The 26,098-nt window shown below is 40.4% G+C and overlaps 1 protein-coding gene across 2 annotated transcripts in view; it reads left to right on the top strand.

The window, feature by feature from the left end:
* The first annotated feature begins 2,711 nt into the window (after positions 1 to 2,711).
* Positions 2,712 to 26,098, top strand: part of Eml4 (EMAP like 4) — a 121,217-nt gene continuing 97,830 nt past the window's right edge. For both annotated transcript variants that reach the window (XM_042675397.1, XM_042675396.1), the window contains exon 1: positions 2,712 to 3,004. In XM_042675397.1, coding sequence (XP_042531331.1) covers positions 2,980 to 3,004 — 25 coding nt within the window. In that variant the 5' untranslated portion in view covers positions 2,712 to 2,979. The remainder of the gene's footprint in view (positions 3,005 to 26,098) is intronic.

The following is a 26,098-nucleotide window of genomic DNA, read 5'->3' as shown; positions in this document are numbered from 1 at the left end:
AATGAAACATGTCTTAAGGAGACACAAAACCTACATAGGAAAAAAAGTAGTGAAATGTGTTGTGTAGTTTCGACATAAAAACTACTATGTATTTATTCTCAGAATTGAACTCACAACATGCTAGGCAAGTATTTGACCACAAAGCTACACCTCTAGCCTATATTTCTTGATTTTGCAATATTAGTAGTACTTAGAGGCTTCTTAGAATGTGTAATCTGTTGTGATTTCTTTTCTAAGTTGAATTAAATACTCAACACAATTTTGTGTTTGTAATTTTTGTATTCATTCCTTTTCTCTGAAAGGCCTCCACAAATAATAAAAGCTTCAGGCCCTACAAAATATGGATTTTTTTCAGAATTAAACAATACATTTTTATATTTATAGTTTATGTATAGCAATATACTAAGGCAAGTTCTTATTCTCTCAATAGACTCAAGGCATAAGGCACACGTTATGCACAGCTGCCAGAATTGAGACCTTCTCAAAGATTAAGCAACTAGGCTTTATAGAGACATACAAATAGGAAAATGCCCATTGCAGGGAAAATTTGAGTAAATCACTTTATTTTGAGTAAAGGAGAAACTTTAGAGAGTACTTAGTCTCTAACCTGAGTTTACCTTGGCTATCTTATAGCCATTCTGCATTTGTATGACAATCGAAAATCCCCACAGATCTGATATCCAAAACAGAAATACAAAGTCATTCAGATTGTCAGGAAAGACTTAAAAAATGTTTAAGGAAGCCTTTTTAAAAGAGGCACCAAAGGGGAGAAGCATACTGCAATAATGTTAACAAAATTCCTCTCAGTTCCTTTCATCAAGTTTCTGCATTGTTTCTCATGTCCCTATTTCAGTCTATCCTTCTTGCCCATAACACTGTGTGTGTGTATTTGTGTGTGTGTGTGTGTGTGTTTGTGTGTGTATACTGGGATTGAACTTAAGGCCTCAGTGCTGCCCCTGAGCTTTTCTGCTTAAGGCTAGCACTCTATCATTGGAGCAACAGCTCCACTTCCAGCTTTTTGATGATTACGACATAAGAGTTACCAGGTGCCCATAGCTCATGTCCCTAAATCCTAGCCACTCAGGAGGCTGAGATCTGAGGATGGAGGTTCAAAACCTGCCCAGGCAGGAAAAGCCTTGAGACTCTTATCCCCAATTAACCGCCAAAAACAAAACAAAACAAAAACCAAAACAAACCTAAAAACCAAAAAACAGAACTAGAACTGTGACTCAAAGTGGTAGCACATTAGCTTTGAGCACAAAAGCTCAGGGACAGTGCCTACATCCTGAGCTCAATTCCCACAAGAGAGAAGAAAGAGTCTCACAGATTCCTACCCTGGCTGGAATTGAACCTTGATCTTCAGATCTCAGATTACAGGTGTGAGCCACTGGCATACATATCCTATAATACTTTCTAGACTGACACTGATTCTCCCCTACTTCAGCTCTTTGTTGTATAATTAACTTAGTCTCTGAGCACCTGGCAACACTTCTCTCCAACTATCACTGCACAGCCAACTCCCAGAAAGCCTTGGAAAGAAGAAACAGTTGGGGTAAAAAGAGAAAGATGAAGAACTTACATGCTTCTGCTATAATCTAGTCCTCAAATTTGCAAACGGCATAAAGTGAAGTCTAAATAAATTAGGTAATTTTATGGAGTTGGGCTCCATCGTTTGCAATAACCCTTGTTATGGGTTCCTGGTGGACAATCCTAGGGTTTTCCATCCACAGGTTCTTTTGGACCCCTGATGGAAAGAAAATAAAAGGGAGTAAGTCAGTCTGGCTCCATGACTTTGGGCAGGTCATTTTTGTTGTTTGTTTGTTGTCAGTAGGGGCTGAACTCTGAACCTGGGCGCTGTCCCTCAGCTCTTCAGCTCAAGGCTAGCGCCCTACCACTTGAGCCACAGCGCCACTTCCGGCTTTTTTCTGCTTATGTGGTGCTGAGGAATAGAACCCAGGGCCTCATGCATGCGAGGCAAGCACTCTGAACACTGAGCCAACTCCCCAGCCCACTATGTTCTTTCTAAGACTCAACACCCTTCCTTGTAAGAAGAGGTTGGAGCTGGGAACCGAGAGGCTTCCGCCTGTAATCTTAGCTGCTGGGGAGGCTGAGATCTGAGGAGCATGGTTCAAAGCCAGCCTGGGCAGTACAGTCTGTGATACTCTTCATTTCCAATTAACCACCAAAAAGCTCGAAGCGGATTTGTGGCACAAGTGATAGAACACCAGTCTTAAGCAAAAGAGCCCGGGGACAGCGCCCAGGCCCTGAGTTCAAGCCCTAGGACCGGCACAAAACGTATAAAAGAACTCTTGGGTACAGTCTGGCACTAAAATTCTTTGCATGTGTTCTGTTACGGGCCACTGTGGCAATGGTGGCCTCAAGCTGGTCAAGCCTCGCCCTTTATTTCTCACCTGGGACAGAATTCTTCGCGCACTTGAGTATCCCAAGTTGTGGGCTACCCATGACCCTCATCCGTTTGGCTACTGATGCCAGACGGAGCTTCTAGGCCCAAGGCAGGCCCACCACGCAGGCGCAGCTATCCAACGCGAGGCGGGCGGACGCCTAGGCCCAGCAAGGGGAGGGAGGAGCCGGAAAGACCCCGCCCCCAAGGCATGTCACGTGGGAGGCGGAGTCGGAAGCGTGACGGCGTGCGCGGGGGGCGGGGCGATGGGTGCGCGCGGGCGCGGGGGGCGGGGCGCGGCCCTCGCGGCGGCAGGCGGGGAGGGAGGCCGGGCCCGCGGAGGCGCTGCGCGGCTCACCAACCTGACTGGGAAGCGGCTGGGACGCCCGCAGCTGACGGACCGACCCAGAGCGGACGGAAGGACGGACGGACGAACGCACCCACCCACCCACCGAAGAACAAACGACAGTCGTCAGGGCCGACGTCGAGCGAGTCGTGTTCAGCAGCGGCCCCTCTGTCGGTCTGCTGAATGAAGTGCCCGCCCCGCTGAGCGCGGAGCCCGGCGCTTTCCCGTCAAGATGGACGGTTTCGCCGGCAGCCTCGGTGAGTACGGCGGCGAGAGTCCTGCTTCCCGCGCGCACGCAGGGAGCTTTGTTCCCTCCGCACGCGGCCCGAGCTCGGGCCGCCGCTCTGCTCCTCGGGGTGGCCGCGGCTCCCACACCGCACATGTGCCCCGCGAGGCCGCCGCCCCTCCTCCGGCCCGGGGCGGGGGGGGGGGGGGACGGCGGGCCCCTCCCCCACGCCGGCCCGCGGCGCCAGACCCTCCATTCTTCCCAGACCCCCCGTGCCGTGCGGGGCCCTGCGGCCAAAGTGGCGACCCCTTCTCCTCCGAGCCCCCAACGTCCCGTGGGCGCACGGCTTTCCCCGCCGATCTCCCTTCGGGGTTTAGGGCACCCCTTCACGCACCCGACTCCTTTCGTGGGTACAGCATTTTCTCTTTTCCACACAGCGAGCCCTCTTGCAAGGATCGAGACAGTCCTTCTCCACACAGAAGATCCTTTTTAGGGCTGGCACCCCCAATTTCTGTTCTGGAAGTGGGCAGTCCTCCCCTCTCTCACCCCCCAGCCTTCACTTGAAATTTGGAGACTTTTCAAAGTAGCCCCTTCCCCATTAAATGACAAATTTTCCTTCACTTTCCCTCACTTCTCTGAACATTTTGCAGTGGCAGGAAGATCAGAATATTGAAGCATCGTTTGCTTAATACTGGAAAGGAAGAGGTGCATCTATGTTGGGGGACGCTTTCAGAGTGAATGCAGAAGTGTTTTCTGGCTCTCCGTGCATGCTATGGGGAAGGAATCCTGCCCAAGGAATCCATAGGAAAGGGGGCCTCTGTCGGGAAAGAAAGGATTCTCCATTTTTGGAGTATGTTGGCTTTGTGGAGTGTAGCAAGGAAAGAAGTTATTAAGTCAGCTGAAGTGTGTTTTCAGTGTTAACTTCCACCCAAATAAAGGTAGTAAATTTTGTAACCGGCTAGGGGAATCAGAACTCCAGGCTGATACCCAATGCTCAGTAACCTGGGTCTGGAATTACTATTCTTTGAGGCCATTGGAATCTGCTTACTGTAAAGATTGTACTCAACTGTTGGATAGTGAGAGAGACAGTTTCTGCTTTGGCTGATATTGCAGTTATGTGATACCTGCTGCTGGATTTGTGTTTTGAGTATTATATGTGGAGGTAGCTTGTACTTAGTGGCCTTTCCTTTTTGCCCTTGATGATAAATCCTTACTTAGTTGGTTAATGTTTGTGGATCAGTGAACGATCTGGCTATAAGCCATATTTTAATTGTCTACACAAAATTGGGGTTAGATGGTTTTTAAAATCTACAAGTAAATCAATAGATCAACGGGCTCATTGTAGTTATTAAATACTAAGACCCATAATTTTGGTTCTGACTTTCCTTGTGAATTAAAAATCATTGTTACTAAAGAATGGAAAACTGGAAATAGGAGGCAAATTAAGTGTTACTCTTTCCACCCCGAAGGCACCTGTTGTCTCTTACCTAAACTTTGGTGTCTCTAATTCCTTACATACTGAAGTCTCATTCCTGGCTCAAGTTGAGATGCATCAACTTTTCAGTGTTGTTCTTTAGACTTATGGCTCTTTACTCAGTAATTTATATTGGGGTGAATGACTTGTCTTGTATGTCCACAAAAGAGATGGTATATATAATTGGCTGTCTTTTGGGGATGTCTTGATGTGATCATCTCTTTATGTTGTGTTGGCTAATGATCTGCAGGAATGATAATCTACTCATTTGTACCGCTTTTCTATTGGTTATGAAGAATTCTGGAGGGCTTGGTGGAAGCTTCACCTTCATTCAGTGTTTTGAAAGTCTCACCAGTTGGAATATTTAAAAAAATATTTTGAAAAAGTGTAAAAGTATGTGTGCCTTGTTAAATAGCTGCTTCTTCTTAATCCAGAAGAGACTGAGGGATGACAACAAATTGCAATTGGGAAACCGAACCCCATTTTATGGAACATGATTGCCATCCCTAATGTTGAATTAAAAAAGAAAACTGATTTGATGCCATCTTTTGTGATGTGTGTTGTAATTAGTTGATACCATCTTTTGGGTGGTATATGGTGAGACTTTTTTTCCCTTTGATCAGGAGCAGGGAGATAATAACTGTGGATAAAGAGAGGAACCTATGTCAGTAGAAAGGGAAGGAAATGGTTCCGGACAGTATTGTGGCGCTATTCTTGATGAAGATATTTCAGAGCAGAAGCTCTGCTTTTCCTTTATGTCCCCTAGTAAGAGTAAAAGGAGGCTCCATCTTAATTGAATCCTTAAAGGGTTGGGAGTGGGGGAGGGGTAGTGGTGGTATATTTTACTGGTAGCCTTTTAAGAGGCGTGCTTTACTTAGCTCTTGCCAGATTTTTTGTTTCTGTTCCGTGCAGTTTATTAGCCTGCATCTAAGAGTTACATTTATCTTTATTTTATCATCAAGAAATTCATTAATATAAAGGCGCTTGTACTCTAGTAGATGTTTAAAATTTTTTTTTAACTGAACAGGAATTCAAAACATGTGAAGTTCTTCTGGGGAAAGAACTATTAAAAACATTTATTCTTAGAGAAGTGTATGTGTGTCTCCTTTTACATACTACATTGGTTTTTGAAAAATTGTGAAAAAATTACATTTTCATAAGCAGAAAAGTCAAGTGCTTTATGGGCAATGATTGTAAAAAAAAGCCGATTGAGGAAATCCTATGGTGAATCATCTTGTAAAGCAGAAAAACTTAAAATTCAAATTTATCTTGGTCAGAGTGTTTAGATAAGGAAGACACTGACCATATTAAGTTCATTTTGTGAGGCATCTCATGGCAATTAAGACTGTATGTAGGCATATTTTAGGTGATTGATCATTTTGCAGATTTCACATTAAACTTAGTTACTTGCATACCTTTGTTTTACATAAAAGCAACTGAATGTTTGTTTTGTTTTTCAATCTGCAACTAATGTATTTCAAGCAACTTGGCTGGTAGGTGCTTGTACTCTGGAATTCCCCTTTAAGTATAATACCTTTTAGTACATAAATTAGGGTAATTTAAAAAAAGACAGCACTTTGGAAAATTGCTTTTTAAACTTACCCAAATTATTTTTATGAGCTGGCTCCAAATCACAAAAGGCACATACATAACATATCTACATGGTACAAATTTTAAAATTCCAGGTATATGCAAAAGTGGGAAACTATCAACACAACTTTTCTAATTGATTTTCAGGAGGCAAGGGTTGGATATATTTCCTTCTTAGTCTTTTTAGCATTTCTTTTACATAATAAAGTTTCAAATTTTAAGACTTTTTTCTTAGAATTAGCCTAGATGTTAGTGTTTGTATTTTATTTATTTTTTTGGTCATGGGGCTTGAGCTCTGGGCCTGGGCATTGTCCCTCAGCTCTTCAGCTCAAGGCTAGCGTTCTACCACTTGAGCCACAGCACCACTTCTGGCTTTTTTTCTCCTTATGTGTTGCTTAGGAATGGAACCCAGAGCCTTATGCATGCAAGGCAAGCTGAGCCACCATCCCAGCCCAGTGTTTGTATTTTAAAGTACAAGGGAGTTTCAACAAATCAGTATATAAACAATACATTGTGATCTTGTTTTGTTTAAAAGAATGGTGCAGCATATTTATTTTTATTTTACTTTATTTTTTGTCAGTTGTGGGGCTTGAACTCTGGGCCTCAGCCACTGACCCTCAGCTCTTCAGCTCAAGGTGAGGCTCTACTACTTGAGCCACAGTGCCACTTCCGGTTTTCTGGTGGTTTATTGGAGATAAGAGTCTCACAGACTTTCCAGCTTGGGCTGGCTTTGAACTGTGATCCTTAGATCTCAGCTTCCTTAGTATCTAGGATTACAGATGTGAGCCACTGGTGCCAGGCTTAAAATATTTTTTGAGACCAGGTCTTGTCCTGGATGTTATTGAACTCTTGGATTCTAGCCTTCCTTTTGCTTTAGTCTCTAACAGTAGCTGGAACTACTGGCGTGTGCCACTAAGCACAACTGATTGTTAAATATTAGTCGGTCTACAGTATTCTTTAAATATTTAGATGAAGTATTTCTTAAATAACTTACAATTTCTTATTGCTTGCCTCAAAGGGCTCAATATAACGTTATTTCCTTTTCTTTTTTCTTTCTTCTGGTTATGGGGCTTGAACTCAGGACCTGGCTCAGTCCTTGAATTCTTTTGCTCAAGGCTAGTGCTCTTCCACTTTGAGCCACAGTGCTACTCACTTCTAGTTTTCCAGGGCCGTGCACATACTAGGCAAGAGTAGTGACTCTTAAAGGTTAGTACATCTGTAACATGTTAGTTCATCTGTAATATGAGTTAGGATATTTCTCAACATGTATGACAATTGTCATAGATGGTATGTTTACTACAGCTATGCTTGGCTCCTTAAGGAGAGGAAAAATAAAAGACTTTGCTTTTATTCTTTGGAGTGTACTGCTTGACTTAAATATAGGTACCTAGAGGTGTTTATTACTAAAAATAAGTACCAAAGGGAGAAAGCACCATTTAGAATATGCTTATGCATCATAGGATTTCTGAGAGGGGACATTTGGATTTGCTAGATTTATATCTGTAGAGACTGAGTTAAAATTTCTTTCTTTCTTTCTTTCTTTTTTTTATTTTTTTTCCAATCCTTGGGCTTGAACTCAAGGCCTGGGCTATCCTTGAGTTTGTTTTGCTTAAGGCTGCCACTTGAGTCACAACTCTATATTTGGCACTCTACCAGTTGAGCCACAGCTCCACTTCTAGCTTTTTGCTGGTTAGAGATGAGAATCCTTAGGACTTTTCTTCCTAGAATGACTTTGAATTAGGATCCTCAGATTTCAGCCTCCTAAGTAGCTAGGATTACAAGTTTGAACCACTTTAGGAAGAGTAATGAGGCCCCTAAACAAAATAAATAGGACACTCTAAATAAGTTCTAAAACCCATTATTTTGTTTAGGGCCCTCATTACTGTTCTTACAGTTGTGTTTAGCTTGTTCATTCATGCTTTTTTGCTTTGCCTAATGACTACATAAATGAAAATACTCTAGCCTCGTTCTCACATCCTCTATTAATACTTGACACTTCCTACTATCTTAATATATTTTGGCCAAATGACGTAGTCTCTGTTTTTCAAATTTGGTTGGTGTGTCTTTTCATCCTGTGACTATTCTTAGTACCTATCAATGGCCAACTCAAATATATTTCCTTTTTAAGACGGCTTCTTTGTGTGATTCCCCTTATTCCCACCTCAGTATATTTAACCTTGAACACTGAGGGCACTTACTACCACAGAATTTTTTTTTTTTTTTGGTCGGTGGTGGGGCTTGAACTCTGGGCTTGGGCGCTGTCCCTGTGCTCTTCAGCTCCAGGCGAGCGCCCTACCACTTGAGCCACAGCACCACTTCCAGTTTTCTAGTGGTTTATTGGAGATAAGAGTCTCACGGACTTTCCTGCCCAGGCTGGCTTTGAACTGTGATCCTGAGATCTCAGCCTCCTGAGTAGCTAGGATTACAGGCGTGAGCCACCGGCACCCGGCTACCACAGAATTTTTTAAAACCACATTGTTACAAATTATAAAGTAATCATAACTTTTTCTAATAACTTCCCAATTTATAAATCAATTTAAAGCTGAAACTCAGATGTCTCTAAAATTACACAGTAGCCTGGCACTGGTGGCTCACACCTGTAATCCTAGCTCTTAGGAGGCTGAGATCTGAGGATCACAGTTCAAAGCCAGCCCAGGCAAGAAAGTTGGTGAGACTCTTACCTCCAATAACTACTCAGGAAAAGTGAGAAGTGATGATGTTGTGGTAGAGCACTGGCCTTGAACACAAAGAGGCTCAGGGACAGTGCCTAGTCCAGCTCCTGAGTTCAAAGCTGGGAGTGAGGGGCTTGGGATCACATAGTAGCTTATTTCCTCATCTACTATGAAAATTTAGGGGCCTGCTGAAAGCCCCTATCTTACACCTTGAAATCCTAGCTATTCAACAAGCTGAGACGTGAAGGATCACTGCTTGAAGAATCCAAGAGACTTCATCTCCAATTAATAAGCAAAAAGCTGGGCTGGAGACATGATTTAAGTGGTAAGGTGTCAGCCATTATCAAGCAAGCAGAGAGAGTGCAAATGTGATACTAGCTAAAAAAGAAAAGAAAATTTAAAGCACTGGTGAATAAATTTACAACTTAAAACAACCTTCACTTTAACATATCATTTTATTAAGAAAATAACAGTTGAGCTGGGCACCATCAGTGGCTCATACCTGTAATCCTAGCTACTCAGGAGGCTGAGATCTGAGGATCGCGGTTCAAAGCCAGCCTGGGCAGGAAAGTCCGTGAAACTCTTTATCTCCAATAAACGACCAGAAAACCAGAAGTGGCGCTGTGGCTCAAGTGATAGAGCGCTAGTCTTGAGCTGAAGAGCTGAGGGACAGCGCCCAGGCCCAGAGTTCAAGCCCCATGGCCGACCAAAATAAAAAGGAAAAGAAAGAAAAAAAAGAAAGAAAGTAACATTTGACAGCCAAACATTTCTTACATCATCTCAATTAAATCTTTTTACTATGTTATTATTTCTAATATTACTTGAAATGAGTGACAGTGTTTCCAGCCTTGTTGAGAATCTGATAAAGAACTCTGTGTCACATTCTAAAGTAATGTTTTCAAATGTAAGTCATGTGCATAACCTGTTAACATTTTGTTTGTTGGTTGGTTGGTCAGTCATGGGTCTTGAACTGTGGGCCTGGGCACTGTCCCTGAGCTCGTCAGCTCAAGGTGAGTGCTCTACCACTTGAGCCACAGTGCCACTTCCAGTTTTCTGAGTGATTTATTGGCAATAAGAGTCATGGACTTTCCTGCCTGGGCTGGCTTTGAACTGGTGATTCTCAGATCTCAGCCTCCTGAGTAACTAGAATTACAGGCATGAGCCACCGGTGCCTGGCACCGTTAATGGGTTTTTAAATCTGTGTATTAATGGTCAAGATCAACTTTAATAAAGGAGAAAAGGGAGAAGGAAAATAAACATTTCACATGACAATGCTTCATTAAACTTTTAATTTCAGTTATGTATGTTTGTCTTAGAATTTTTTTGGTGCCAGTTTTGGGGTTTGAACTCAGGGCCTGGGTGGAGTCCCTAAACTTTTTTGTTCAAGGCTAGTGCTCTACCACTTGAGCTGCAGCTCCATTTCCAGCTTTTTTGGAGGATGCTTAATTTGAGATGAGTCTCACTGACTTTTTTGCCTGGGCTTGCGTTGAATTGTGATTCTCACATCTCAGCCTCCTGAATAAAAGAAATGTTTTAGTGCCTAATTCCTATCTTTGAGAGACAAGGCAGGAAGGCTAACAACATACAGGTGCACATATGTGCATGTGCATACACACGTATGTAAGTATGGATGAGCAAACGTACAGGAAAAACATACAGGACTCGTTTAGGTCTTTGAGAAGGATCTGAGGATCTGAATATAATGATTAGAATATGGTTAGTGTCAGTATCAACAAAACATATCTGTCCTTCTAGATTATACACAAAGTCAGTGTGTATAGTTTTTTTTTTTAAATTAGGATAGGTTATAATATTTACTTTGCTGAATGATCATTTAATTTCTTAATGAAGTAGTGTTTGTCTTGACTGTTTCCCCACTTTTTAGCTATTTGGACTCAAGTCTTTAAGTCTTCATACAAATAGTCTCTGGAGGGCTGGGAAGATGGCTCAGTGGTAGAGCGCTTGTCTTGCATGCCTGAGGCCCTGGGTTCGATTCCTCAGCACCACATAAGAAAAAAGAAAAAAGCCGGAGTGGCGCTGTGGCTCAAGTGGTAGAGCACTAGCCTTGAGCTGAAGAGCTGAGGGATAGCGCCCAGGCCCAGAGTTCAGGCACCACGACTGGACACCCCCCCCCCCCCCCCAAAAAAAAAAAAAAACAAAAAAAACAGTCTCTGGAAGCTGCACTGATTATTCTAGTCTCGTATGTATTTCAAACCTTTGAAGTATAGTGCTCCTAAAGTGAAGAACAGTATGCCTAAGGGATCTGGGAGGGTAGCCAAAAATTGTAGCCTGTATTTCTGTGATTCTTTGGTATCCATAGTTAGATTTGGTTCAGACAGGAATCAATAGATGGTAAATTTAGGAGAGTATTTGATTAGGTTGTTTTTTTTTTGTGGGGGGGGCGGTCCGGTCGTGGGGCCTGGGCGCTGTCCCTCAGCTCCTCAGCTCAAGGCTAGCGCTCTACCACTTGAGCCAGAGCGCCACTTCCAGCTTTTTTCTTTTTTTGCTTATGTGGCCTCATGCATGCTAGGCAAGCACTCTACCACTGAGCCACCTTCCCAGCCCCGAGCATTTGATTCGGAACAGAATGTTTGTATGATCTTAATTTTCTCCCCATTCTTTCCTTGTTAGTTTCAGAGGAGAAAAAATAGTAGTTCTATACAGTAATGAGATTACATAACTTATTGAATGTATGATCAAAATATTATCAGTGTGTTCCTCCAGGTATGATGTCTTGAGCAGGATACATCACTTAAGTTTGTTTTTCAGCCATGATACATAGCCTGAATCTAATAATGGAGAAATTTTGATCTCCAAATGGGGGAACATTCTATTTTATATGTACACGTGTGTGTATATATACATATATATGTACATATATATAATTTAATATATAAACAAAGATTGTGGAAACTTTCAGTTTTAAAGAGCCTAGAGACATCTAACTAAATTGCTGATTCTAAACTAGGCCATGTATTTAGAGGAAAAATATAATAAAGAATATTTGGTGGTGTACTCATATAATCCTAGCTATTCTAGAAGCAGTAGTTAAGTAGAATTAAGGTCTCAGGCTGGCTCAATCTCAAAAACAAACTAAAAGCAAAATACAGGGATATAACTACTTGCCTGGCAGGTGTGAATCCCTGTGTTTAATCCTGAATACTGAGGAAAACCAAAAAAGAATGTGATTGATTGACTTAGCAAAATTAGAGTATATGTGCTAGGTAGATATAAGTAGTACATTAATGTTTAATTTTCTGAAGTTGATAACTTTACTAAAATTATCTACAAAGAGTTTTTATTCTTGGGAAGTACATAATGAAGTTGTTAGTAAGTAAGCTCTGTGATGCATGTAACTCAAATGATTCAGAAAATAGTGTTTATAATTAACTTGTACAAATTACCATATACATAAAAAATAATGAGAGTTGAATGCATATATGTAAATAAAGTGGACAATATTAAAAGTAGGTGAACTTAGTAAAAGCTTTATGTATTTTTTGTACTAATCTTGTTCTTGAAGTTTTTCTGTAAGCTTGACATTTTCAAATACAAAATAAATATAAATTTTGCATTATACTCTATAATAGAGAATTTAAAAAAATATGGAAGCATTTTCTCTTTCAGAAAAGCAAGGCAGACTTGGAGCAAATTTGTGGCTCTGGCCAGTCATTGGTAGCTCACGCCTGCTATCCTAGCTAGTCAGGAAGCTGAGATCTGATGATTATGGTTTGACAGCCAGACCAGGCAGGAAAGTTGGTGAGAAACACAGCTGTGTCTTAAGTGGTAGAGGGCTAGCCTTGTGTACTAAAGCTCAGGAATCGCAACTAGACCTTTAGTAGGTAAGCCCCAGGAATGATGTGTGTTAGGGGGAGACAACAACCTAAAAACACAAAAACTGTGGCTCCAAGAATAAGTATCTATGGTGATTTCCTTTTATCCTCAGGCCTCAGTTTGAGCAAGAGGTAGCTGTAGCTCAAACATTGCTCTAGACGTATTTTGTTTGGCCCTTTAAAGTATTTTAAAACTTGGGAAATTTCACATGAAGTCTAGGTCATTGGTTTCTATTGAAAAATGAAATTATCTGCTACTCTCAGACATAATCATTTAAGTGGTGTAGCCTCAGTCGCTACCTTAAATTCAGATTGTTTCATTTACTTTATTGCCTGATGAGGTTTGTGTAGACATATATTTGCAAATCTTTTCTTAGTTCAATAGGTGGTAAGGAGGACTGGTTTTGTTCTAACAGTTTAAGAATTAAGTTGCTGAATTTATGCCCTATCTGTTACATTTCAGTATTTTGTTTCCTGTAAATATGGCCATGGACCAAATCAAGAATTTTTGATACATTGTATTGTCTGTCTATTCCTTAGAACCATTCTGTTTCAATTTAGAGTCACATATAGTATTTATTTGCATGTTTCTTTAATCTCCTTCAGTCTGGAAAATTATTTTGAATTATGGGTTTCATGATCTAGACACTTTGGAGCATTATGGGCCAGTTGTTTTGTAGAATTTAATGTTTCCTCTTGACTAGGTTCAAGTTAACTCTTCTTGGGCAGAACTGCCACAGAATTGAAGTTGTATTTGTGTCACATAATCTTTATTTCTGTTACTGTGATGTCTGTTTGGATTATTTGATTAAGGTCTCTCTACTATAAATTTACTTTTTTTAATTTTATAGTTAATAAGTATTTCTTAGGCAGTGTTTTGAAACTATGTAAATACTCTTCTTTATCAGACCACTTTAATATGTTGGTTTATGTATATCTGTATGGACTCTGGTTGCTTATTTTTTTATTCAACGGGTTAATGTTTTATTTTTTGATAGTACTGGGGTCTGAATCTAGGTCCTCCTGCTTGCTAGGCAAGTACTCCATCACTTAAGCAACTCTCCCAGCCCTTTTTTGCATTGGTTATTTATGAGAGTCTTTACTGGAGGCCAGCCTGGACTGTGAAGCACCCTCTTGTGCTTCCCTGCAGTGTAGGCAGACAGGCACGCACCACTGTATCTAGCCATGTAGTTTCCCCTGAGTTTTTGATCAAGATGGAATCTTAACTTTTTTATTTCTGTCTGGCCTGGCCTCAAAATGCTATTCCCAAGCTCTGCCTCCCAAGTCACTGTGCCTGGCTTATATTTTTCTTTAGTTTAACAACAATAGATGGGGCTGGTAAGGTGGCTCAGTGGTAGAGGGCTTGCCTTGAATGCATGAGATGCTGGGTTTGATTCTTCAGCACCACATAAGCAGAAAAAGCTGGAAGTAGAGGTATGGCTCAAGTGATAAGAACATTAGCCTTGACCTGAAGAGCTGAGTGGCAGTCCCCAGGCCCAGAATTCAGGCCTCATGACTGACAAAAAACAAAAAAGCCCCCCCAAAACAAAAACAACAACAAAAACCCCAATAGATGGAAGGCCAGGGCTTAGTTATGCATTAATCTCAGCTACTTAGGAAATAAAGATTAGGAGGATTGTGGTTACAGGCTGGCCAGGGCAAAACACTTCTCTAGACTCCATCTAAAAAAACCTCAGTGTGTGGGACTAGGGTGTATAGCTCAGTGGCAAGGTGTTTGCCTAGCAGTTGCAATTTCCTGGATTCAATCCCCAGTACCAAAAAAAGAAAAGACATTTCCTCCCCCTCCAAAAACAGATACAAACAACAACAACAACAAAAAGATGGTTGTGGTGTTACATACCTATTCTAGCCATGAGGGAAACCAAAAGCAAAAGCTTGTAGTTTGAGGCTGGCCTGGGCAAAACCCCCACAAGATTCTATCTGAAAAAATAACTAAGTGGCTAATAATAATAAATAGCTAAAATTTATTAACCTCCCCCCCCCCCCCCCCCCAAAGAAAGGTAGTGTTTGCCTAGCATGCATAAGTCCCTGAATTCAGACTTCAGTCCTGCTGAAGAAAGAGAGAAAACAGCATTAATAAAATTTTGGGGGCTGGGAAGGTGGCTCAGTGGTAGAGCGCTTGCCTTGCATGCCTGAGGCCCTGGGTTCGCTTCCTCAGCACCACATAAGCAAAAAGAAAAAAGCCGGAAGTGGCGCTGTGGCTCAAGTGGTAGAGTGCTAGCCTTGAGCTGAAGAGCTGAGGGACAGCGCCCAGGCCCAGAGTTCAGGCCCCACAACCGGACCCAAAAAAAAAAAAACCAAATAAAATTTTGGAAGCTTATATTTCTATCAGATACACAGTTTCACTTTATATTTCTCAGATCTGCTTTACTCATATATTACTTTGCCATGGCTACCATAATAAAATTACCACAGAGTAGGTGGCTTGAGCAATATAAATTCATTTTCTCACAGTTATAGAATCTGGACCTCCAAGGTCATGATGATTTGCAGTTTTACTTTGTCCTGAAGCCTTTCTCCCACCTGCTGCTTTTCTCAGTGTATGCACATCCCTAATATCTATGTGAGTCAAAATGCCTTCTCTTACACAGACACCAGTTACCTTGGCTTGTGCCCTTATTTTAACTAATTACCTCTTTAAAGATCTTGTCTCTAAATAGGGTCACATTCTGAGATAAAGTGGTTTAGGGCTTCTCATTTTTTGTGAGAGGAAGGGAACATATTCACCTCAAAACGGGTGTGTGTGTGTGTGTGTGTGTGTGTGTGTGTGTGTGTGTGTCTGTCTGTCTGTCTGTCTGTCTGTCTGTCTGTCTGTCTGTCTATCTGAAGATCTCAGTTCAAAGCTACCCTGGCAGATAAATTTGAGAATCTTATTTCCAGTTAACCAGCAAAAAGTTGAAACTGCATGGATGTCTCGGGTGCTAGAGCACCTGCCAGGAGCCAAAAAGTCTAGTAGAACACTAGATCCCATTTTCAAGCCCCTGTATCTTCACCCCCCCATCCCCCCCAATCTTGGAGTAAGGAATACTGAGTTGGTGTATGTTGAGGAGGATATGTTTTTAAAAAAATCAAATGCTCTATGACTTTTTTTTGTTGTTGTTGGTCATGGGGCTTGAACTCTGGGCCTAAACTCTGTCCCTCAGCTCTTGAGCTCAAGGTGAGCACTCTACCACTTGAGCCACAGCACCACTTCCCGTTTTCTGAGTGGTTTATTGGAGATAAGATTCTCACAGATTTTCCTTCCTGGACTGGCTTTGAACCATGATCCTCAGATCTTAACCTCCTGAGTAGCTAGGATTATAGATGTGAGCCACCAATGCCTATCTTAAATATCATTGTATAGTGGCTTATTTAAAACAGGATTTAATAAAGATCTATATATTACATTTAGTTCCTGTGCCTCTTAGTTATATAGTCATGTTCCCTGTGTAGTTTATTAAAAACTATCTTTTGTTTTATTGTTATAAGCACTGATCTTTTAATTATCTTTAAGTAATTGTACAAAAAGAAGTTCCTATTCTACAAAACAGTATATGAATACAAGGTGTCTGACACATTGTCACCCATTGCTCCTAACCTATCCTTTCTCTCACTTTTTAAAAAAATTGAGATTAGGTGATTACATAAATTTCACATGTTTCACAGTACTGTGGAATAGTGATACTTAGTTAAAGTCACAAACACATTTGAACCTTCACAAGGTAAATTGTCATTATGGTCTATAAGTTCATGAACTCAATGAGCTTTGGCAATACAATTTTTTCTTCCACATCAGGTGATGTTTACATTTCTTTCCTTTTGCTTAGTGTAGGCTATTCCCTCTTTCCCTCTCATTCCTCCCTTCCCATCACTGTCTTTGGGTTGCTTAGTTCATTTTCATCTATGTCCAATGCAGCTGATGGGTCCCTTTGTTATGTGTTGTTCTGTTACCCACTTATTCTGCATCTTCCTCCTAGCTTCCCTCTGTTGCATGCATATATATATATATATCTATATATATACACATATATAGATACACCATATATATGGTCAAGAACATGGATCTTTTATCAATGATATGACAAAATGAGTGGCTGTCCTTTGTTTCTCGAGTCCTGTTTACTTTGTCATGTCTCCTTGCGTTTTGGCTTTAGCATCCACATATCAGGGAGACTATGTTTGTCTCTTTGTTCATAGCTTACCTATTTCAAAATGATTTGCTCTAGTTCCATCCATTTCCCTGCAAATGCCATTATTTTGTCCTTTCTAATGACTGCATAATATTCCATTGTATATAGGTACCACAATTTTTGGATCCACTCTTCAGTAGTGGGGCATCTGGGTTGTTTCCATATCTTGGCTATTGTGAACAGTATAAGCACTGATATTATATATATATACACATATATATATGTGTATATATATATATATAATATGTATATATCTCCTTTGGTGTTATTTATCATGTTTGTCTTCAAATTAAAACAATTTTCTATTTTAAAATAGAACTCTCGGTTCTATTTAGATATTGTGTCTTAAATCAGTTTTTAATTTTTCCATTTTGATTTTGCAGTGACTGGTGTTAATCTTTAAGCAGTATTTCAGAATAATTGACTTTTTTTTTTTTTTTGTCAGTTGTGGGATTTGAACTAGGCGCTGTTCCTGAGCTCTTCAGCTCAAGGCTGTTGGTCTAACCACTTTGAGCCACAGCACCACTTCTGGTTTTCTGGTGGTTAATTGGAAATAAGAGTTTCATGGACTTTCCTGCCTGCACTGGCTTTGAATTGCAATCCTCATATCTCAGCATCCTGAGTAGCTAGGATTATAGGCATGAGCCACCGGCGCCTAGCCAGTTGACATCTTTTATGTGTGTTTTTCTTTAAGCCATTTTCCAGAAAAGTGTTCATAATTTGCTTCTGTTAACAAGTGAAGGTTATCCCGATTTTGAGTTAGTTGGGTCAAGCTGTTGATGACCTTTAAAGAAAATCCTCTCTAATCATACTTGTTATAAATATTTGTGGTGCAAACAATGATTTCTCAATTTTTAGGGCATGGTATTGTGGGTTATTTTAAATAAGATGATAAAGAACAACATTTAAAATAAAAAAGAATGACAATCAGAGAATAGGAGAATGATTTTAATTATACATGTACACCAAAATTTTGAAACCCGTTATCTTGATGTGTGACATAATTGGGCTAAGGTTACAGATTTAAGTCTTACATAGGCTATTTACCTTTTGGGGCTTCCTGGTCCTACATACTTTGATTAAATAGACTTATAAGCTTGAGTGAATTATATCCTGTACCAACTACACTGGAAAATTGATGTGAGACATTTGAGTTCCCTTTTCTCGTGAGCCTTATAATTCTGCAGGGTATTCAGGCAATACTTATTCAGGAAATATTTATTAAATGTGTGCTATGTGCTTAGCAATTTTCTAGCTATGGACAGAGCCTTTATGGGTTTATAATGGGGCTTGAACTCAGGGCTTGGGTGTTTTTCCAGAGATATTGTGCTCAAGGCTAGAGCTCTGCCACTTGAGCCACAACTCTGGCTTTTTAGTGATTAATTGGAATGAGAATCTCATGGGCTTTCCTGTCTGGGCTGGCTTTGAACCACAATCCTTAGATCTCAGACTACTGAGTAGCTGGGATTACAGGCATGAACACCAGTACTCCATTGGCAAAATACAGAATAATAAGAATTGTGTTGAAGTATCTAAAGCTCTGGGATGGAAGGTTACCTTAAATCTTCATCATCTAGCCTTTGTTTAAATCTTTGTCTTGGGGCTGGGAAGGTGGCTTAGTGGTAGAGTGCTTGCCTTGAATGCCTGAGGCCCTGGGTTCGATTCCTCAGCACCACATAAGCAAAAAGAAAAAAGCCAGAAGTGGCGCTATGGCTCAAGTGGTAGAATGCTAGCCTTGAGCTGAAGAGCTGAGGGATGGCGCCCAGGCCCAGAGTTCAGGCCCCATGACTGGACCGCCCACCCCCCCCCAAAAAAAAAAAATCTTTGTCTTTCTTTAAGCAGAAAAATAAAGATCAAGTCACAATGTCCCTTCTAGAAAATGACAAGTTAGCCATGGAGCTCACTTTAGTTGCAGTTTTCAACCTTAAGGGAGCCCATTGACAACTGTGTCCTCCTCATGCCATTCTCATTTAATGTAATGGATTCAATGACTTCTAGCCTCTTTGTCAACTATAAGTGGTAGTTTTCTGTGGTAATTGCTCTAGGAATCTTGCTATCTGTGTTGCTTGCTTTAAGAGTCAGTGATTTGACTGAGCACAGTTATCCCAACACTCAGGATGTTGAGGCAGGAAGATTGTGATTTCAAGGCCAGTTTGGGATATACAGTGAAATCATGTCTTAAAAAAGAATAAAAGAGATATTCATTGATGCTATAGTGTATAGTCTATACTAATACATTTGACTCACATGTATAACATTGAAAAGATGAAGCAAGATAAGGGCACTTATTTACTAAGGTATGAATTCAAGAACTGTCAGACATCTTACATAAATTAACTTTTTTTTTCCTTTTCTTTTCTTTTTTTTTTTTGGTGTGTGTGTCTGTGTGTCCTAGAGCTTGAATTCAGGACCTGGGAGTTGTATCTGAGCTTTTTTAGCTCAAGGCGGGCATTCTACCACTTTGAGTCACAGCTCCATGTCTAGCTTTTTGCTCATTAATTAGAGATAGGAGATAGGATTTTCCTGCCTGTGCTGGCTTTAAACCATGATCCTCAGATGTCAGCAACATGAATAGCTAGGATTATAAAGGTGTGAGCCACCAGTGCCGGCTATTTTTATTTTTTTGTAATAACTTTTTTTGTGTGTGTGTTAGTCCTGGGGCTTGAACTCAGGGCCTGGGCACCGTCCCTGAGCCTCTTTGTACTCAAGGCTAGCACTCTACCACTTGAACCACATCACCACTTCTAGGTTTTACTGAGTAGTTTATTGGAGATAAGTCTCATGAACTTTTCTACCCAGGCTGGCTTAGAGCTGTGATTCTCAGATCTCAGCCTCCTGATGAGCCACTGGACCGCCCCCCCTCCCTCACCTCGCCAACTTTTGAAAGAACCAAAGTCAGCTTAAATATCAGTTTTTCAAAGTAGCCTTCAGGTTAACAGTAAAATAGATTGAGTAAAAATGAACTTTTTATTACAATCGTTGTGGATGATAGTATATAGGGGTCAAACATCTCTAATCCAGAAATAGAAAATGTCCTAAAATCCAGAACTCTGAGCTCCACAATGCTGTAATATTTTCTGGTTTTGAATGTTTTGGATTTTTGATTAGTGATACTCAAGTCAGAATGCATATATTTCAAAAATCTGAAAAACTTTCCAGTAACATGGTCCCAAGTAGCTTTTGGGTAGCTGTTATTAACTACAGATTTCAGAATGAAAATTTAGTAATTTAACAGATATTTATCAAGCAAATTCTACATGACAGCCATCATCTTCATACTGGGAATGTATTAGTGAATGAAACAAAAATCCCAACTCTCATGGAGATTATATTAAAGGGAAATAGACAATAAATAATTTTCACTTAATAATTTGCTTTTGGGAGGCCAGTGACATAAATATTGGTGTCTGCATTGTAAATTAGAAATAGATTCTTTCTTTTCTTGGAGTAGATGTTGATAGTGTAGCCTGTGTGAGGTTTGATGGTGTCTGATAATATTAAAGAATATTATTTTTGAGGGGCTGGGAAGGTGGCTCAGTGGTACAGCGCTTGCCTTGTATGCATGAGGCCCTGGGTTCGATTCCTCAGCACCACATAAGCAAAAAAAAGAAAAAAAGCCGGAAGTGGCGCTGTGGCTCAAGTGGTAGAGCGCTAGCCTTGAGCTGAAGAGCTGAGGGACAGCGCCCAGGCCCAGAGTTCAGGCCCCACAACCGGACCCAAAAACAAACAAACAAACAAAAAAAAAGAATATTATTTTTGGGAATTCAGAATAGGTAGTTAAAACATGACAGTTGCTGGGCCCAGAGGACACATTCTTGTAGTCTCAGTTACTCAAGATTGCTTGCACACTGAAGGTGGTAGCCAACCTGTTCAATATAGTCAGCCCGCTCCTACCCCAAGGAAAAAAAAACCCACAAAACCCAAAAATACTAAAAGCAATGACAGCTGTGCTAGGACAACCTTGTTGTGTGTCTTAATATCTGTGATATATTTTTGGAGTATTTACATACTTCATTAGTTTTCCATTCTCATAGATTTTTTTTTTTTTTTTTTTGGTCACTCCTGGGGCCTGAACTCTGGGCCTGGGCGCTGTCCCTCAGCTCTTCAGCTCAAGGCTAGTGCCCTACCACTTGAGCCACAGTGCAACTTCTGGCTTTTTTTTCTGCTTATGTGGTGCTGAGGAATCGAACCCAGGTTCTCATGCATGCAAGGCAAGCACTCTACCATTGAGCCACCTTCCCAACCCCTTACAGGGTTTTTTATTTTTGTTTTTGTTTTTGTTTTTTACAGGTCCTGGGGCTGGAACTCTAGGCCCTGGGCACTGCCCCTGAGCTCCTTTTTGCTCAAGGTGAGATGTCTACCACTTGAGTCACAGTGCTACTTCTGGCTTTTTCTGTGATTAATTGGACATAAGAGTCTCATGGACTTTCTTGCCCAAGCTGGCTTCAAACTGTGATCCTTACATCTCAGCCTCAGGCGTGAGCCACCGTTCATTTTTGTTGGTGGTGGTCATGCCTGTACTAGAACTTGACCTCTAAGGCCCTTGACACTCTAGTTGGGCCTATTCTCTCTACCACTTGAACCACAATCGTAATAATTTAACTCTTTGCTGGCTAATTGGAGATAGAATCTCTGGGGTTTATCTACCCTGACTAGCTTCAACTCACATGATCCTCAGATTTCAAGCATCCTGAGTAGTTAGGATTATAGACATGAACTACTAACACCTGGCTTAACTTTTTTTTTTGCTTTGTTTAAGAAGAAGCAGCATTTTATTTTTTATCTTTAGTTGTACATTTATAAAATTATTCATATTTAAAGGTCTTTCTGCTATGTTATTTTGAACACATATTTCCTTTTAGTTTGATTTTTTTTTCTTGTAGAAGAATTTAACCGTATTGCAATCAAATCTTGCTGTCAGGTTAATTATTGTAGGTCAATCACGATTCAATTACTAAGAAGAATTTCTGTGATTCTGTGGGGCTATTTTTTGCAGCTGTTTGTGGGTTGGTGTGGTCGTAAAGGTACAGAGTGGTTTGTGTGACCAGGATGATGTTACCTCTTCCGTCTTCTGGCCCTCTTCTTTCCAGATACCTATATATATGTATGTATGTATATATGTACATATATATGTATGTATATATATTTTTAAATGAGAGTTGGGACTACTTTGCAGCAACTATGGATTTGTTTCAGTAGGTTTTCATTGTTCTGACCCACTATATACAATGTTTAATGTCTAGTCTCTCATCAGTCTATATTCATTTAACCTGTATAGGGCTGCCATATTGTTCTGTTTAATGTATCATAACTATTGTTACTTGCCAGTTTAAGACCTTTTTTTCTTTCTTTCTTTCTCTTTCTCTTTTTTTTTGTTTTGTTTTTGGTTGGTCACGGGGCTTAAACTCGGCCTGGGTGCTGTCCCTCAGTTCTCCAGCTCAAGGCTAGTACTCTACCACTTGAGCCACAGCGCCACTTCTGGCTTTTTTCTGGTGGTTTATTGGAGATAAGAGTTTCACGGACTTTCCTGCCTAGGCTGGCTTTGAACTGGGATCCTCAGATCTCAGCCTCCTGAGTAGCTAGGATTATAGGCGTGAGCCACTGGCGCCCTGCTCAGTTTAAGATCTTTTTACTAGTTTGAAGCTTTTTATGAAATAAACTGTTCTGGCTGCAACTTGCTTTGCTAGCCTTGGTCTTTACTACTTGTCCTTTTTGAAATATTATATGGATTCTTTCAGTGTTTTTCTTGCCTCATTTTGTGCTACCTTGTTTCTCCAATAGGTGGCTTTTTAAGCTTGGCTTATTTCTGTGTGATGTCCTCCAGTTCCATACATTTTCCTGAATATGACATTATTTCTCTTATGACTGTAATAGATATGGTACATCTGTATATAATACAGTTTCTTTATCCACACCTCTGATTGGACAGCTTGGTTGATTTCTCTGGCTATTGTAAACAAAACTGTGCAAGTATCTTTCTTGTATATTGAAGGAAGAGTCATAAAGAAGATCTATTTTCGGTTTTTTGAGGAGCCTCCATACTGATTTCCATAGTGGTTGACCTAGTTTACATTCCCACTAGCAGTAGGAAAAATAGGAACAACATAATTAGGTTTGTGTTTTAAAGAGTTTAGTCAAGTTATATTATGGATATTGGTTTGAAACAGGAATAGGACACAATTAGAATTAGTTGAACAGCCTTAGTTGACTTTAACTTCAGTTCTAGAATCAGTTTGTCATTGGGTAAGGGATAGGGTGTTCCCTTCAGCTTACCAGTTTCTAATCAAAATAGCAGGTATTTGAGATCCACACATGAAACAAATTTCAAGGTGTCTCACTATAAGGAGAGTTTTGCAAGGTGAGAGTTTTAGCCAGGATTTTTCCAACTATAACTGGATAAGGTAGGAAGAAATGGAGGTGGGGGGGATAGTGAAACATTTCCTGCCCATGTCTCCTCCTGCTTCCTCTGCAGTAAAAACTAAAATGGTGTCTCCTGTCTTTGGTATTTTCACTTTTTATGTTGGGACAATATACACGGCTATGCCATTAGGCAATCCTTAACAGATCATTAGGAAATAGTTTAGGATAACTAAGACAAGTAATTATTATTACTATTCTAAAATGTAGAGGTGGGATCTTGTCCTTCCCCAAACACAAGGGCCACAAGTAAGTTTTAGGACTTCACTTTGCTAGATAGGCCTTCTAGTTTTGTGTCTTTACCCATTTGCAAAGAGTTTGCAGCTTAATATCTCATTGTAAGACAAATGAGCTATCCTGTCTGTCTGTCTGTTTATTGTATGTGCTGGTAGTGGGACTTGAACTTGGCTTTCTTGCTCATGACTTGCTTGTGTTTTCCTGCTTGAGCCATGCCTCCCATTTGACTTTTTGCTCACTAATTGGAGATGGTCTTAGTTGCCCAAGTTGGCTTTGAACTACATTCCACCAGGGCTCAGCCTCCTGAGTAGCTAAGATTACAAGAATGATCACCTGCACCTCGTTTATGTCTTCCTAGTCTTGTAACCTAACATCTAAAAAATGGTGTAAGGAAAGCTAGGTACTCTTGATTTTTCAGTCTTTACTTCTGGTTCTCGTGTCTGAATTTGACCCTTTTGATGTTTATTACTTTTAATTTCCCTGTCTCATTATCTATTCTGCATCAGAACAACACTTCATTCTGTTGGCTAGACTGTGTTCCAGTGGGCTGCAAAGAGATTGATTTTATTGGCAGAGAAGAGCTGAATAAAGTGTTTTAGAAGGATGGGAAGGTGGCTCAGTGGTAGAGTGCTTGCCTTGCATGCATGAGGTCCTGGGTTCGATTCCTCAGCACCATATAAGCAGAAAAAAACAGAAGTGGTGCTGTTGCTCAAGTGCTAGAGTGCTAGCCTTGAACTGAAGAGCTGAGGGACAATGCCCAGGCCCAGAGCTCAGGCCCCATGACTGGCAAAAAAGAAAAGAAGTGTTTTAGAAATAGTAGACTGGTTCTTCCAAAGACTTTTTTTTTTTTGGTTCGGTCATGGGTCTTGAACTGCTGTCCCTCAGCACTTCAGCTCAAGGCTAGGAGTCTACCACTTGAGCCACAGTGCCACTTCCGGTTTTCTGGTGGTTTATTGGAGATAGAATCTCACCGACTTCCCTGCCCGTCTGGTTTTAAACTGTGATCCTCAGATCTCAGGCTCCTGAGTAGCTAGGATTACAGGTGTGAGCCAACGGCATCCGGCAAGACTTTTTTTTAAGTTGGGGAACAGGATGACAAAAAAGGAAAGAAACTGAACAGTTAACAATAAGATTACTTTAGACTGTCTTTTTTTTTCTTCCCTTGGTAAGCCAGAAGGAACGTCATTATCATGCCAATTTAAATTATATTAAAATTTAGCTGCTACTTCTCTAATCCAGATTTTTTTCTTTTTAAGATCACACAGTATTTTAGTATGAAGTTATGGAAATTTAGTACGAGTGATTTTAGTTTATGCAGGTGGGGTCCGGTGTAGGAGCCTACTCTATCACAGTGGCCTCCTTTGAGTCTTACTTAACTGAAAGGAGCATTAGTTAGTAGTTCTTTTTTTAAAAAATTAATTTTATTGTTTATTAAGTTGTTGTACAGAGGGGTTAGTTTGTAGTTCTTGTAGTAGTCTAGGAGATACATGAAAGGACCTGCCCCTTTCCTTCTGTCCTACTTTCTGTCAGTAGTGGGCTAGGAGATACAGAAAGATGTAAACTCAGACCAGACTCACTTGTAGATAAGTTGTTTTACAGATGAAAAAGGCTGGGGTAAGTTTTAAGTTGAATAACTTGCGTTTGTACCAGTGGTCTGCTTTTTGCTAAACTTTACTGTCATATTTTACTGTCCTTATGAACTACCTGGTGATCTCCTTTCCAATTTTCCAAATAATTGACACAGAAAAATAATACATAACCAAAATAACTTTAAGGATGTCCATATTATTATGTGCTTTTATTCTCTGTTGGAAACGTAGGTTTGTTCCAGAATGAATTTGACTTCTGTCTTTTTGAAAGCCCTCCATTTACTTTTGAGGGGAAAACAAAAACACTCCTACAAGGGAAAGGGAAAAAAATTAATGCCAGTTAGTAGACTTGCTTTTTGAGGGAAAAACAGAGTATTTTAAAACACAAATAAAATATACATCCCTAACACTTGAATGAGAAAGTGTTTTTAGAGCAAGGTTTTGAGGCCTTACTAAGCTGTGCCTGACATTTTGTGTAAGCACAGATATGGTAATCAGCTCAGACTTTGATGGACTTACTAAAAATCAGGTATGTTTATGTCCCTTGGGAATTCATCTGGCATTCTTATTATTAAATAAAGGACATTCTTGTTAGAAAATTCTCTTAGTCATTTGTCTTATAACATTGTAGGGCATCTAGTGATCATATCAACTTTATTGAAAACTAGCACTGCAGTTTTGACTTTCAAGTTTTTTTTTTCCCCCTTTTTTTTCCCCCTTGTCTATCATGGGGCTTGAACTCTGGACCTGGGCTCTGTCCCTTAGCTCTTCAGCTCAAGGCTCTACCACTTGAGCCGCAGAGCCACTTCCGGTTTTCTTGTAGTTTTATTGGAGATGAGTCTCTCGGATTTTCTGCCCAGGCTTGCTTTGAACTTCAATCCTCAGATCTCAGCCTCTTGAGTAGCTAGGATTATAGGCGTAAGCCACCGATGCCCCTGTGACTTTCAAGTTTCTGAAATCATTATTATTAGCTTATGCTTTACAACAAAATATTCAGATTTTAGTAATACACTGTGTCTTCAAAATACAGTTATGTATTTTTAACTGTACTCAAGATACAGAGCATTTTCATTATCCTAAAAAGTTTCCTCTTGCCTCTGTGTAGTCAGTCAACCCCCAGTCC

This window comes from Dipodomys spectabilis, unplaced genomic scaffold (assembly GCF_019054845.1).
Source record: "Dipodomys spectabilis isolate Male_0828 unplaced genomic scaffold, ASM1905484v1 ptg000026l, whole genome shotgun sequence".
In the NCBI taxonomy this organism is placed as follows: Eukaryota; Metazoa; Chordata; class Mammalia; order Rodentia; family Heteromyidae; genus Dipodomys; species Dipodomys spectabilis.
The sequence above is the reverse complement of the archived record's forward strand: the minus strand, read 5'-3'. Positions and strand labels throughout refer to the sequence as shown.